The 15,241-nt window shown below is 40.7% G+C and overlaps 1 protein-coding gene across 1 annotated transcript in view; it reads right to left on the reverse strand.

Moving 5' to 3' along the window:
* Positions 1-15,241, reverse strand: part of ATP8A2 (ATPase phospholipid transporting 8A2) — a gene marked incomplete at its 5' end in the record, with an annotated part of 434,715 nt that overhangs the window by 297,375 nt on the left and 122,099 nt on the right. Inside the window, one exon of the mRNA XM_018566377.1 lies at positions 3,239-3,411. Within this exon, the coding sequence (XP_018421879.1) occupies positions 3,239-3,411 (173 nt within the window). The remainder of the gene's footprint in view (positions 1-3,238; positions 3,412-15,241) is intronic.

A 15,241-nucleotide genomic window follows, 5' to 3' on the forward strand; every position in this document is an offset into this window, starting at 1 on the left:
AATAATAATGACACCAGGGGGGACCCAATAATAATGACACCAGGGGGGACCCAATAATAATGACACCAGGGGGGACCCAATAATAATGACACTAGAGGGGACCCAATAATAATGACACTAGGGGGGACCCAATAATAATGACACTAGGGGGGACCCAATAATAATGACACTAGGGGGGACCCAATAATAATGACACCAGGGGAGACACAATAATAATGACACCAGGGGGGACTAAATAATAATGACAATAGTAATAATGACTCCAGGGGACATAATAATAATGATACCAGGGGACATAATAACAATAACACCAGGGGGCATCATAATAATAATAATAACATAATAATATGATGAAACCAGGGGACATGCTCAGGTGTCATTATTATTATTATTTTGCCCATTATGCAATAGCCCAGCAGTGCCACACCTCAACGGACCACCCCCATCACCCGCCCTCCAGGATAGAAGCCCAACCCAGCAGCCATGTTAACTCACCGTGGACAGGGGGAGGATGAGTCTGCAGCCATGGAGGGAGGAGATCGGGACCGTGCAGCAGTGCGTGCAAAAGCAATCCTTCCTCCTCTGCTGAGTGGAAGGTGGTAACCCAGGCTGCAGAGATTGTTGATGCACATAGAGACAGGAGGCTGCTGCCCCCTAGCGTCAGGATGGGGAAGTGCAGCAGAGGCAGCTGGTCCAGAAACTGCTTCAGCGCTAGTTTATGGGGTACAGGGCCCCACAACAATGACTGGGCTCGATGCACATGCCCCTTTTGCCCTGCCTTAAAGACGGCCCTGATATCCACAGACATAGAGATGTCAGTCATTTGTATTTTAGCTGTATCAGGCCAAGTCTATGGGTGCCCACAGATTCTACCAGGTAATGTCACTGGAGAAAATGAGGATCAGTTTAGAAAACATTACTGTATGTAAAGCGACACTGAACTCAGGAGTTAAATCTTAAAAATACTTTCTACTGCTTTTGTTCCCCATGGTCCCTGTATGTGTTGTAAAGCAGCCACGCCGCTCCAAGCTCGCTCCTGTGATAGATTACAGTCTCACATATAATTTATTAATTTTTATTGAGATTGAAGCCCATCACAGTAGTGAGCTTGGAGCAGTGACTACTTTACAACACACACAGGGACCATGGGGAACAAAAGTAGTCACTCTCCAGAAGGAAGGACAGTGTCAGCACCAATTCAGAGATGATTGTAGGATCCAAAGCTGAGTAATACACCAATAACATACAGGTGAAACTCGAATAATTAGAATATCGTGCAAAAGTAATTGCAGTAAGTTCTGCAAAAGGGGCCCAAACCAAGTACTGAGTACATATGCATGCTTGTACTTTTCAGAGGTCCGATATTGTTCTATGTACAATCCTTGTTTTATTGATTGCATGTAATAATCTTCTTTTTTGAGGTTGTGGATTTGGGGTTCTTGGGGTTTTCATGAGCTGTAAGCTATAGATACCTTATGATGATCTTCTCAGGCCTACACACCTGACTGCCCTCAAACGTTTAGACGGATTACTTGTTGCTGAAGGTGCTGCTATAGTTATTTAAAGAAAGATACTGCTGGGCACCAAGTAACAAGCAGTCCTCAGCATAGCTTATTTCCAGTAATGGTTCCGTCATCACGCAGTTGTCAGATCACTGTAAAATTGGGATGCAGAGACATTTCGGCTGCAAAAACATATCGCACGAATGGCACTTTTGGCAAAGTGACGAAAGTGCCATCTTTTGGACGAAATTGTGGTGCATGCCTGGTTTTCTCTTCTCCCCACTGGGCGCTGCACTGTGTTCCCTCTGACACAGCGCCGCGTCCAGCAGGGAGGAGAAATACTGTTACAGGAGGCCGAGCGGTGCGCTGTGAACACCCGGCGTGTCACAAGAGGCCGGGCTCTCCTCCTACACTGCCCCGCTCAGCCTCCTGTGACAGATCAGGAGAGCGGTGTGGGGGCGGAAACAGCTGTCAGCTGTCACAGGAGGCTGGGCCGGTAGTGCAGGGGAGGAGTCAGCTGTCACAGGAGACCAAGCTTTCCTCCCCGCACTGCACGATGAGCCTCCTGTGACATCGATTTAGGATGGAGAGTGGGTACAAGCAGTCAGTGATCACCGAGTGTTTGTAAATAATTGAGGACATAGTATGTTTACTGTGTCCCCAATTATGAATGAATGGGATGTGATCTACATCACTTCCTGTTCATTCATGATTGTGGACATGGTACACATACTATCTCCACAAGTTATGAATGAACAGGAACACTCAGAACTCCTGTTCATTCATAACAGGGGTTACAGAAAAAGAGATTGAGGACTCTGTTTCCACAATCTCTTTTTCTATTTTAAAAGGGAAATATCAGGGGTCTGTTTAGACCCCTGATATTTCACGGAAGCCCCCAACAGTAAAGTTAAAAAAAATTAATAAAAAATAAACAAATAATTAAAAATAAAATATAAAAAAATAAAAAGTTTATAAAAAAAAATATTGAAAAAAATTTGAAAACGTTAGAAAAAAACATTTTCGATTTTGGTCTGACATTTTTTTAAATTTTTGGTTTTAGAAATCTCATTTCGGTGCACCTCTACTGTAAAAAGTAATGAGCTTAGATCAGTAATTCAATGAACAATCAATTTGTTGTGTGTGAGAAAGAAAAATGTTATATTTTTCACAGAAACCCTTGTTAACAAATAGACACATAGGCATTTACTAATAATAGTTCCATTCCCAAGAATATACAGTGAGCAAACAAATGCAGCTTTCAAGAGGTAGCTGTCACACTATACATAATTAGTAATATTCATCCTTCTGACTTGTCCATTTTCTTTAAAAGGTCCCTATGACACAAGGTTGTTTAGCAGTGTTCCTGTCAACCATCACAGTCAACAATAAAAAATAAATAAGGCACAGCACCTTAGCTGTCAAGAAAAGGAACATGTCCAAAAGATCTTAAATAAAAATACAGCAGGAAACATAAAACAAATCTACATCTGGTTACATTGTAGTTTTCCAGCTCAGATTATCTTAAGTTTCTGTTTTGTTCATAATAAAATGTTCCAGTTACATTCTTTTTTTCTTTCCTTTCTGATTTGGTTGTCAAGCATATCTGTGCTATACATTTGCCTAGCAAACTGTTTTACAAGGTACACTAAGATTTTTACAGCCAGAGCTCTAGACATAAGCATTTTGTTTGGAATAAACACTGACAGCAGCAGAAAATAATGAATTTTGTGTACCTGCAGCAGATGACAGCCTTACAGGAAAGTGCCAAATCCAGGAAGCACTGCCGGACTTCAAACGAGAGAGCGTACTTTAGGGTCTGTCCATCAATGATAAGAGCCAGGTCATTTTCCTTTCCAAGTGAATCTCCTAGGTTATTACAGTGGTTTGTTAACGTTTCTCTTGTTGCCTATAAAGAAATTCAGAATGTAATGTAAATGGAATTACATGGAATTGATTTTGATAGAGTCAACCTAAAATACCTGTTCCAAAAATGTTAAAAAAAAACTAATTAAAAAGTAATTTTTTCTTTACCTATCGATTTATCTTGTAATCTCAAACAGTTAAAGTATAAAAATGCACTTCTGTATAGGGCTCAAGGTTTTCTACTAAAACTCATTTTGGAAGAGACCCACAGTAGCTAGACAGTTTGAGATCACAAACAATACTGTCTAGTCTCTTCTTTGTTACCTGCCTATCATTTGTGGACACACTTTCCACAATTCAGTTCCTCTTTAACACCTTTATGACATATTAACTAAAGTTTGAGTTGTGTTATCTTCATAATGTAAGCTTTAGCTGTTAGTTTGGAGTGGTGCAGGAACACTGACACATATGAAGGGTTGCATTAACATAAACAGTCCTAAAACTCATCACCTGTACAGCTGCCCCAGAGTTGTAAGTGGTTCTTAATATTTAAAGTCAAGTAGATCTGACTTGAATGCAGATGGATAGACAGACAGACACATAACTACACTGTTGTTTGTTGTTTTTGACCTGAGTGATTTTCTGCCATTTCCTGTTATAACAAGTCTAGACCATAATCATTCCTTCAACATTTCAACCTTCAAAATCCACAATTCCGTGAGCCTGAGTGATAAAGTTTCACATTCACTTGCTTTCTTTTGATCACTTGAAAATGCTCAGTGCTAATTTTGTTCTCTGTGTTTTCCTTGCACTGGGGAAACGTCGAAATTTCCATGCTCTGTGTAAACAGTTTAATTTTGCGAAGCGGCCTATGTTACGCCACTGTAGCACACTGTTGTAAATCCGCGTAAAAGAGCATAATTTGTTGACAGGCAAAGTACTAGAATATCCTGGAGGAAAGATCCTGTGTGGTCCCAGCTGTGCAGTCAATCTTGGAAATCAAATAACCACATTTCAAAGATTTATCTAGTACTCAGAGACCCCTTGTAAGATGTAACAGTTCTATCATGAACATGTTTGCACATTACTGATAGAAAAACTGTCAAGGGTCACTAAAAACTGGGTTACGTAAAATAATGTGTTCTTAAATTATTAGAAAACACGTCAAAAGTTCTGGATCTTATCACAAACAATCGTCCGAGCATGGAAGTGGCCCAGAGAGGAGTAGTGTTGTCCAACACACAGTCACATCCTGTCCAGTAACCCTATAGAAAAACGTTTCAGCCCCTTTAGCCTTAAAGAGTAAGCAGCACGACAAAATACATTTTTTTGGTGACTATGATTGCTTTTTTTTTTTACATAATATTTTTAACATTATTTTGGCTCCTTAAAGGAGTGAATGTGACAGTCAACATATATTCACTGCACTTGAATTTTCCTGGTGCATGTGTTTAAAATGACAGGGAATGATAAACCACATGGTGATGTTTGGTGAATGTCATATTCACTGCTTTAAAAAAAACATATTAAATGTTAATGTTTATTTCTTGTTGCTGATTATTATCAGCATCACTTCTGAGAGTAAACACAGCCTTTAGACAAAAGTTGCAAACATCATATCTGTGAGTGGCCTCTATGCTTGGCAGCTTTGGGGGGAAAACAGCAAGTGGAAAGGTTAAACATTTATTTAATTAATAGCTATTCTTCCCCATACAAGCTGGATCAAGCTTCCTGATCTCCACTCTGCCCCCCATAATCATTGAAACTGCAAGTGAATTTGGCCACAGATTTGTCAGGAGGACAGGATATGAAAGATTCTGAAGCTATGCTGTGCAGTGCCATCCAGGTAATACAGTAAAGATCTTGAAGAGGTATTAAAAGTGACTCTGTTGCTAAAAAGAAAATGCTTGAAAAAGTGGCCCCTGCAAGGTGTTTGATACTCACCTCTCCTGCTGGTCGCGCCAACGATTGATGCTCTATTACGGAGAAATCATCCCTTCTGAATCTTCTAAATCCGATACTTCCTAGGGTGATTCCTAGTCTCATGCCACATGCTGCAGTTTCTCCCACTGGCCCCAAGTCGCAGTAGTAACATAGGGGGTGACGGAGAAACCACAGAGAGCGGCAGGGGAACAGGAATCTGGCACACCTGGAAGTGTTGGATTCAAAAGAATCTTCCATGGCTGCATCTCCACAATACAGCAGGGATAGTGACACGGGCAGCAGGAGGGGTGAGTATTAAACTTCTTTTTTTTGCAACGTTCTGATACTTTTCACTTTAAAGTTATAACCATTACCTATTATTCTTATCTTACATATACGAATATTGCTAACGAAGCTTGAATACAGTTCTAATCTTAAAACAAAAAAAATACTTTTAACCTTTGCCCCATCTATCCAAACCCATCCAGAAATGTGCTCCATTTTAGACCAAAACATTTCAGGTTTCCCAAATTCCAATCAGAGAACACATTGTAAAATAGGGATAATTTAATAAAATATGAGATTGCTTACAATCTGTGAAGATATGGGACTTTTCAAATAAAGAAGTATTATTAATTATTATTCAAAACATAAATCTAATTTTTTAGGTATTCTGTTCACTATCCCTAACAATATTGCATTCTAACAACTGTATACAGTTAAAACATGTAATGATAGATAAAATAGATACAGGGAGGACAATTTCCCCCTGAGACAGTTGTCACTGGAATAGGTGTCCCATTGGAAGATTTCCACTTAACATCTGTACCAGTGATAACTATAACATTTTGGAATCACTGTAATTTTCTATCCTGAAGACAATGGTCACCAGTACAAATAGAAAGGATGGATCTCCCCAGTGTGGACAGAGATTTAATAAAAACATGAAGAAATCTATCATTTCTGATGTTACAATAGATTAGTGGGCATTCTATTGTGCTATCGGGTGTCTGCATTTTTCAACAATGCAGACCGGCAGCATTGCAATGTGAACTGGGTGTATAGAAAACAGTTGTTTGCTATGTGCCCTAGCAGTGACTGGTGTTGGTCAATTGAAGAAAAACATCAGTTACTGCATATAGTGTGAAGGTGCTCTTACATACAGAGCTCTAAATGATATTTCTCCTATTATGTAATATATACGTTTTTGTATTAAGTTTAGAGGTTCTTTAAAGAGTAGCAGGGTTTGGGAAAGGCAGGAGGAGTGAACCCAGATAGCAAGGATAACTTGCCACAAACTTGTGGCAGGGTTAAATTTTAATTCTTGTTTACTTGCTGCACACATTCCTGGAAAGTTGTAGCCTTGCAGAACACTTGCAGCACAAGTTCTGGTTGACACTTTTTGAATTTGTAGCAAATTTGCTTGGCAAGTCTACAGCAAGAGTCCTGCAGGTCTTAGCAAGAGCTCTGCAAGTGTGCAGCACTTTTGCAAGGCACGTTGATCTGGAGACTTGCAATGCCGACTTGCTGTAATTGTGCAACACAATTGTGGAACTTGGGAAGTCTAGCAATAGTTTAGCAAGTCATTTTCAAACTTGCAGCTCAATTGCATGCTATCTGGGAACAATCCTACGACAAAATAGCTGATTTGGAAACATTCTCCAATTCAGCTCACTTTCCAGTTCAGTTATGTTGTCCTAGATTGTTCCCTTCTCCTGCCTTCTCCAAACTCTTCACCCTTTTGTGAATAGACCGGTTAAATAATGACCTGACACATACATCTAATTTTTACTTAGAAAAACATAACATCAAGCCTAATTTCCCCAGTTTACTGGAATTGTGGAAAGATCACGAGGTTACTGTAAATTAGTCATCATGCAGAGTGAGAATTAAAGGCCAGAAATCTGATGGCAATTAGCCGTGCTTTGAAGCTAAAATGTTACACCGAGGTACTACCACTGACATGTATTAGCAGCCTTGTTAAAGAAGAACTCTGCTAAGCATTATGCATCCAGATGACTACATAACATATGCATGCAATTACAGGAAAGCAACAACCATTTCTGTGAAGTAGGATCCATAGGGCCCTAACCAAGATATGCATGGCAAAATTAAAGAAAAAAATAGAACTCTTTTGAACAACTAGCAGCTTTCCTTTCTGTGCCTTATGTAGTACAATGGTGTTGTTGGGCACAAACAAGGGCTTCAATAACTCCCAATGTAACTACAGTATTTGCATATAATCTGGTCAAACTAAATCCCCCCGATGCAATAAAAAAACAACCTTTTTGGTTTGGAAATGCCAGTACTGCTGATCTCCTGTGGCCTTTTTCAGACACTTCTAGTCTAAAAGCACTCACTCGAACATCAGCTTCACATTATTGCTCAGGAATGGATTCATGATTGTGACAACAGTGGAACATAGCTGGGCAATTTGTGTTGATACAGCCTGTTGTAGTCTGAACCAGGGGCACATCTGACAGGGTGACAATTTCAAAACTATTTCCAAACTTTTAAAATTACATTAACATGATAAAATGTATTTGAGATTTATATTAGTGCAAGATCCGCTTTAAGGTCAGGTTTACACCATTTTCCAGACCAGATCTGGAAAGCAGTGCATTGTGTTTTGCAGCATTTTGGCAGCGTTCTGGATCGGGTTTTTTGCTTCAAATGGACTTTCAGGTGCGTTCCATTGCGTTTGCATGCATTTCCATGCGTTCCAGTGCATTCCAGACCTGACAAAATAAGACAAGCAGTATTTTTCTGGTCTGGTCTGGAACGGACTGAGCTGCTGTGGACAGAGGCCAGAAATAGCATAGGGATGCATCAGGATGCATTTGGGGTCCGGAAACAATCTGGTCTGGTCTGGAGATGATCTGGATGTGGTGTGAATGGGCCCTAAAATAAGACTGATGGGTTCAATTTACTAAAGACAAAAAGGCTGTTCAATAGGGAATTTTCACATTGCAAGGGAATTTCTCACTTTCCTCATGTGCAATCAAAAATCCTGTTTTTTTTGTTGTTGTTGTTTTAAATTTCCTTGCATGTGTCTGGGTATTCTTTGCAAAAGCTATGGGGAAATTTTCTTGCAAAGTGAACAGCTTATTTGTATCTAGTAAATCAACTCCTATGACTTAATTGGTATCTTTGCTTAAAATGTTGATAAGCCATTTTCTCCTCCCTGCTGAATATCTACAAAAATGGCCACCCGTTTTTAGATGTAAACTGTCAACAGAGAAGAATCATATAAATCTATGAAAAATAATGAGGCCGTCATATTGGAGCTTTATAAGTTAAATGTGCAGTTAACTGATCCACGGCAAGGATGGCCCACTTCCACCCTGGCTTTTCCTTTTCATCTTCATGCCAAGCAATTGTGTCATGTGCATCGTGCATTTCTCCATAAAAATAAATGCACACTGGCTGACATAAAGCAACACGTGTGCTATGGCCAGGGCACGGGACAAGACTGGGATTTACAGAGAAAGACTTCCCTGCTGAGGTCCAGATGAATTATGTAAATTCAACGGATGACTGAAACCTGGCGTCAACCCAACCTGAAATGTCAGTTTTGAATACACCCACCTTTTAGTATGACAATATTTGCCTTGCTTACATTGTTTGACAGCATGTTTATATTAGCTAAGATTTGACCAACGCCAAAGCTGCCGTCTCCTATTTGTGATCATTTGTTATTATTTGCTCTATCATCATGAGTTGTTTACGTCATCATTAGTCAATGATTATGTTGTAATGCCCTGGCTTTGATAGATGTTTATTTTTGACCTCTCGCCAATCCCGTGACAAAATCGGTGATTAAATTAATCTAGTATTATGCTGGATACACTATGTGGTTTTGTATATTTACTTCTTTAGACTTTGAACTACTCCATTGTTGCACCTGGGGCACAAATGTGGCCCAACGTAAGGACAGAGAAGGGAGGGCAGTCTGTCCCAGAGACTTTCTTATTCTCATAATGAGTGATCCCTTTTCAAACTGCTCCAACCCTTTCCTAACACATGAATTAATCTGCATTCATTGTCCTCTAATCCTCACAGACTAGCTTAAGGAAAAACTCTAAAAATCGAAATTGAAAAAATATATACACTGAGTGGCCAGATTATTATGACCACCCCATCAGTACTTCGCTGGGCCACGAGAATTGCCTACAAACATCAGGTGGTCATAATAATCTGGCCACTCAGTGTATATAGTTGCTGATTATATAATTGCTGATTATATCTCTAAGGGGGTTATTCACTATTGAGTCGAGGCATACACCCATAGCTCCGGCTGATCCTTTGGCTTTCTTCAGCCGCCGGAGCCCTTCGGTTCAGTCGAACCAAAGAGCTGCTGTATTGACTATTCACAATAGCCTGTAGAGCAGCGGTTCTCAACCTGTGGGTCGCGACCCCGTCGGGGGTTGAATGACGATTTGCCAGGGGTAGCCTAGCGGCTACGGGAGAGAAACACTTTCTCCCGGAAAGGTTTACTCTGCTCAATCGAGCAGAGTAAACCTTTCTCTGCTCTGTTTTTTTTTCTGACATCGGGGCCACAGGCCGCCGTCAGTCAGAAAAAAAAAAAAAAACCACCATAGGAATGCATAGCTAGATTCCTATTGGCTATTTCACTTTGCAATAGACAATAGCAAACTAGCTATTGCACCTGCCCTCTGCTGCTGCCAATCAGCAGAGGGGGACCTGAAGTTCTCCATCAGGTCCACTTCTAGACCCTGCACATGGCAGTTAAATGGGGGCATCTTGCTTTTACTTCAGTATGTATTTGGAGAGACGGAGTCTGCAGAGCAGTGAACGATTAATTGCTGCAGTATCTGTTGCTCTCCACGCTCCTCCCTTAGTGCGCCCCAATAGGAAAAATGATGGCAGCCCACTTGGTGTAGAGATTACAAAATAATTTATAGGCTGGCAGTCCATGCTGTGGAATATGTTGGTGTTTTGTGAATGTATAAATATATATTCTGCATAAATATTAGGTCAAATTGGGACAGTTTAACATGAAAACAAAGGATTACGCGTTAGTCTAACACAATTTATCACTATACTATAAAATGTACTTTACTGCAGGTCCAATGACATTAATTGCCAAGATTCCACCGATACAAATGCTGCCGTACCTCACAGAGCGTCCAGCCAGCCAGCTTAACTCCCCATGATTTAATTCCTTCTGGCATACAGTCACAAGCATTTAACATTTCCTCCTGTTTGTTTTTCGCTCTTATCTTATACACATTAAAAGCCGTTAATGGAAAAATTTGAATAAACCTTTCAACATTACATTAGCCATACCAAAACAAAGGCGATTTGTAAGTGTTGCAATGGCTGCTGAACATTTTTGTCTTTAAACAATTACTTGTAGATAATGTCAGAGATTAATGGTAACCTTCGCTTGCTACATGCAAGAAAATGTACCTTTTACAGCCCTAAGTGTATTACTACAAAGGCACTGTGAAGAACTAAACAAAAAAGGTTACTGACTCTAAGTCATGTCTATACATACAGTAGGTGTATACCAGGGGTGTCAAACTCAATTTCATTGCAGACCGCATCAGCATTATGCTTGCCCTCAAATGCCCAGTTGTATCTGTAAGACTATATAAATGTAGCTACTCTATCGTATTAAATAATTGCCTCTGCTTTCAATTATTACTGGTTTTATCAACAACTTAATAACTAGCGATGAAAGTAGAAGTCTGGGAAAAATAATGCAAATAGTCTAATAGTGTGGACTCCTAGGTGCCTGTGCAGGTTCTATGGTGGGCTGTGTGGATTCTCAGGTGGGCTATGTGGGGTCTATCGTGAGCTCTGCAGATTCTATGGTAGGCTGTGAGACAAGGTGGGGCAGAAACGATGGGGGTTCAGCAGCTGCAGCAGAGGTGCGAGGGCCACATGAAATGGCATGGCAGGCTGGTTTGGCCTTGTGTTGGACACCTGTGGTGTATACTGATAGCTGATCTACAAGTAAAACACACAACTCCAATAAATAAGGGAACCAAACTAGTAAACTGCAACCACTAGTCAGGAAATACTGCAACTAGGCTAAAGGATGAGAGCTCAATCAATTTATCATATTCTTAGATTTATGCAATCAATTACATCCAGATTCAGCAGCTCCTCTTGGGTGCTTCTGGCTGGGACTGCAGCCTATTCTCTTGTGTCTTTGTCTGTCAGGCAGACATGAGCTTAGAGTGATTGAAGCTGAGATAATCTGGCCTGCACATTCACAAGACTTTGGAACTAACGTAACCTAAACATAAAAGCATTAAGTAGCAAAGCAGTTTTAAAGTGGACTTGAATAGAAAAAGTAAGGATCTGCTATCTTCTACAGATCACCCTATAAATGAACTTTAAGCAGTAGTATGACCCGCAGGGCCCACCTACCATAAGTCAAGGACTTTAAACCTGCACACTAGTCTACCATATACCATATATTTTGCACCAGTGGTTCAGAGGAGCAGTATCACTATGAGGACATGGACCATGCCTTCTGTGGCTACAGAAGAAACCCCTGCAGATTGGTAATGAAGCTATGAGGCTGTAGCAACCCTAGATGCAACAACATTTAAAGGAAGAATAATAGGGTAAGGGGGTATAAATCATGTCTGGAATGCTGGCCTTGTAATTTCTTGAAGGGGGGATTATGCTTTTTTGTTATACTAAACTTTAAGCAGTAGTATGACCCACAGGGCCCACCTACCATAAGTCAAGGACTTTAAACCTGCACACTAGTCTACCATATACCATATATTTTGCACCAGTGGTTCAGAGGAGCAGTATCACTATGAGGACATGGACCATGCCTTCTGTGGCTACAGAAGAAACCCCTGCAGATTGGTAATGAAGCTATGAGGCTGTAGCAACCCTAGATGCAAAAACATTTAAAGGAAGAATAATAGGGTAAGGGGGTATGAATCATGTCTGGAATGCTGGACTTGTAATTTCTTGAAAGGGGGTTATGCTTTTTAGTTATACTAAACTAAATAAATACAGTAAATAAATAAAATGACCACGGTTACAGCACCATGGAGAACCATCAGCAGCTGTAGATTAAATACTCTTCTTTACAGACACTGTACATGTAAGGTTCAACCACTGTTACATAGTTACATAGTATTTGAGGTTGAATAAAGACATTAGTCCATCAAGTCCAACCTATTAATCACTAGAAGCTGCTCATGTGAATATGACTGTGAAATTCAGGGCGAATGATGTCAACTCTCACTTGGGCTAAAGTCAGTCAGGATTCGTTCACACCATAAGTGGTGACTGGCATTTATTAGCAACTGAACAACACAAGCCAATGCTAGGGCACATAGAAAAGAACAGTTGGAGATTTTCCCTTACTTCCCTCACTGTGTGGGGAAGCTACTGTCCCCAGGACAGTCAGGCTGGATTCACAACGTTTTGTCTTGGTGTGCTGCCCCAGGCCAGGTTCCTCAAGGCGCCACCCTCCCCACCAAACTCCTCCAATGGAGAATGGCAACCAGACTTTTTAATTTTTGCTGGTTTTTTATTTTTTTACATTTTTATTTATCTAATTATCTTTTACTTTTTTATTTTTTATAGTTGTTTTATTCTATAATGTTTTTACTTTTTATCACTTTTTTATTTTTCTTGTTTTAATTCTTTATTTATTTTTACTTTATTTACATTTTTATTTAATTCATTATTTTTTACTTTATATCAATTATTTTTATTATTTTTTTAATTAACTTTATTGCTACAAGCTTATGGCTTACAAGCTCCTGTGTGATAGCATATTGAACCTGTCACCTCCAGTACAGGAGTTCTAGTACACCTGTGACAGCTCAGATGGGAAGGCTGCGAGTGCAGCTCTCCTGTCTCAGTGTTCACATGGAGCAGAGCGGAGAACAGACATACTCAACTCTGCTCCCCCCTCTCCATCCTGAACAAATGTGCCATAATCCCAGGTCCCCCATAAGAGCAGGGGACCCCAAAAACCATGACAGGGAGAAAGGCGGCCAGCGGAGAAAGAGGCAGCCAGGTGAGATGAGGGCAGACCATATAGGGAGAGACGATGACTTGCAGGCTTATTACAAGTGATTTCGGCAGCATCGCCAGGATCACTTGTACTAAAACACAGGTTTCCCTGCTGCACATTTAGCCCTGCTTGCCTGAAGCAGGGCTAAATGTAGAAAAAACTACCTACTCCCTGCCGCCCCGAGGCCAGAAATCCGGCCCTGGCTGCAATGTCATTCATTCTTAATGGCACCCTAGATACACTGTTACACTCTGATACTTACCCACTTCAAAAAGTGTCTGGACATACACTGCAGAAATAAAAAATAAATACTTCAAGCTATGTTCTTCCGGAAACCATAGTATCGCTTCCCTTAAACGTTGTCACTTCCCCCTATATACTAATAATGGCTGTCCAGTGGCTCCCAGACTGCTTGATCACCTGCACAGACACCGCTGTAATGAATGCACATTTTTACTATACACAAGTCTCTACCTGCGATATTCTTTCTGCTGTAAAAGGAGAGCACACAAGTAAGGCTAAATAATCCTTGCAATTCTCGTACACACGCATTTGATTTCCCAAGCGGATGGTAACTTGAATTGCTCAAGCTTGCATGTACTTATACTTAAAAAAGCCAATTAGCATCAGGAATTCTGTAATTATTCCAGTGCCTGTAATTTTAGACAATAGCAGCAGGCTGAGGAGAATAGTACGTTTAATTGCACATTTGTATTACTCTGTCTGACTATACTTCTAATCAGCACTACAAAAGAGAGCTCCTTGTCCATGTACTCTTCACAAAGAGGAGCGCAGAGAAACGAGAGGTCCGGCCACTCATTCATCCCTGCCGCTCATGTTTCCTTTAATTACTACAGACAGCTCCTGCAACTTTTATATTAGACGGCTCGCTTTGATTTTCTAAAATATTAAGGAAATGCAAGAGCTCAAAGCCATATAAATTGCACTAAGCTGAATTCCCACTTGGTTTAAGATGGAAAACCTGTTCTGAAAATCCTCTTATAAAATGTCTTTTTACGTGGGATTTTTTTTATTGTATAAACATTTGCCAAAAGGTTCCTATAAGCTGTCAGTACGTGGACACACTAAGCACAGAGAGGCTCCATTCACACATAGAGCTTGCGTTTCCCGTGCGGAAGACCGCAAACGCTAAAATCTTTAATCCGCACAGATTCCGCTCGTTTGCGGCTATTAAATAGTTGCAAATGTGCAGAATCCGTCATAAGATCGCGCTTGGACTATTTTGCTGGTTTTGTACCGTGTGGCCGGTGTAAATGTCTGAACAATGCACATTTAAAGTGCATTGTTTTTTCTAGGGATGCTCCGATACCGATACAAGCATCGGTATTGGCGGCGATACCGAGTATTTGCATGAGTACTCATACTCGTGCAAATACTCGGATACAAAAAACGAGTACCTGTGCCGCGTCCGCCATCTTCAAGGAACCGAAACCGCTGCACACCTGACCTCCATAGCGTCTTCAATGAAACAAGATGGCCGCAAACTCCTCCTCCACGGGCGAACGGCCGAAAGTAAACTCCTCCTCCAAGTCCTCAGTCATCTGCTCCATTCTGGCCTCTTATCCCGCTGATTGGATGATTGACAGGCTTCCTCACCAGTCAGGAGTGACTGAATCGGCCAATCAGCGGGAGAAGAGGTCAGAATGTAGCAGATGACTAGGCTGTGACACGGAGTGGCTGAAGCAGACGGAGAAGACGACACAGCAGGTTAGTACTGCAGCACCGCATGGGGGCTGGGCACAAAAATGCTGTTTAACTGCATATAATATTTTTAAAAAAGACATTAAATAAAGAAATAACTATGTAGATATTGCTAACTAAGGCTCGTATCCCCCCTAGTGGGGAAAATAGATGAGCACATGTCCAGACTCCAGACCAGAACACTGTATAGTGTGGCACAGCTATA

This window comes from Nanorana parkeri, unplaced genomic scaffold, assembly GCF_000935625.1.
Source record: "Nanorana parkeri isolate BGI_ZX_2015 unplaced genomic scaffold, ASM93562v1 scaffold945, whole genome shotgun sequence".
Classification (NCBI taxonomy): Eukaryota; Metazoa; Chordata; class Amphibia; order Anura; family Dicroglossidae; genus Nanorana; species Nanorana parkeri.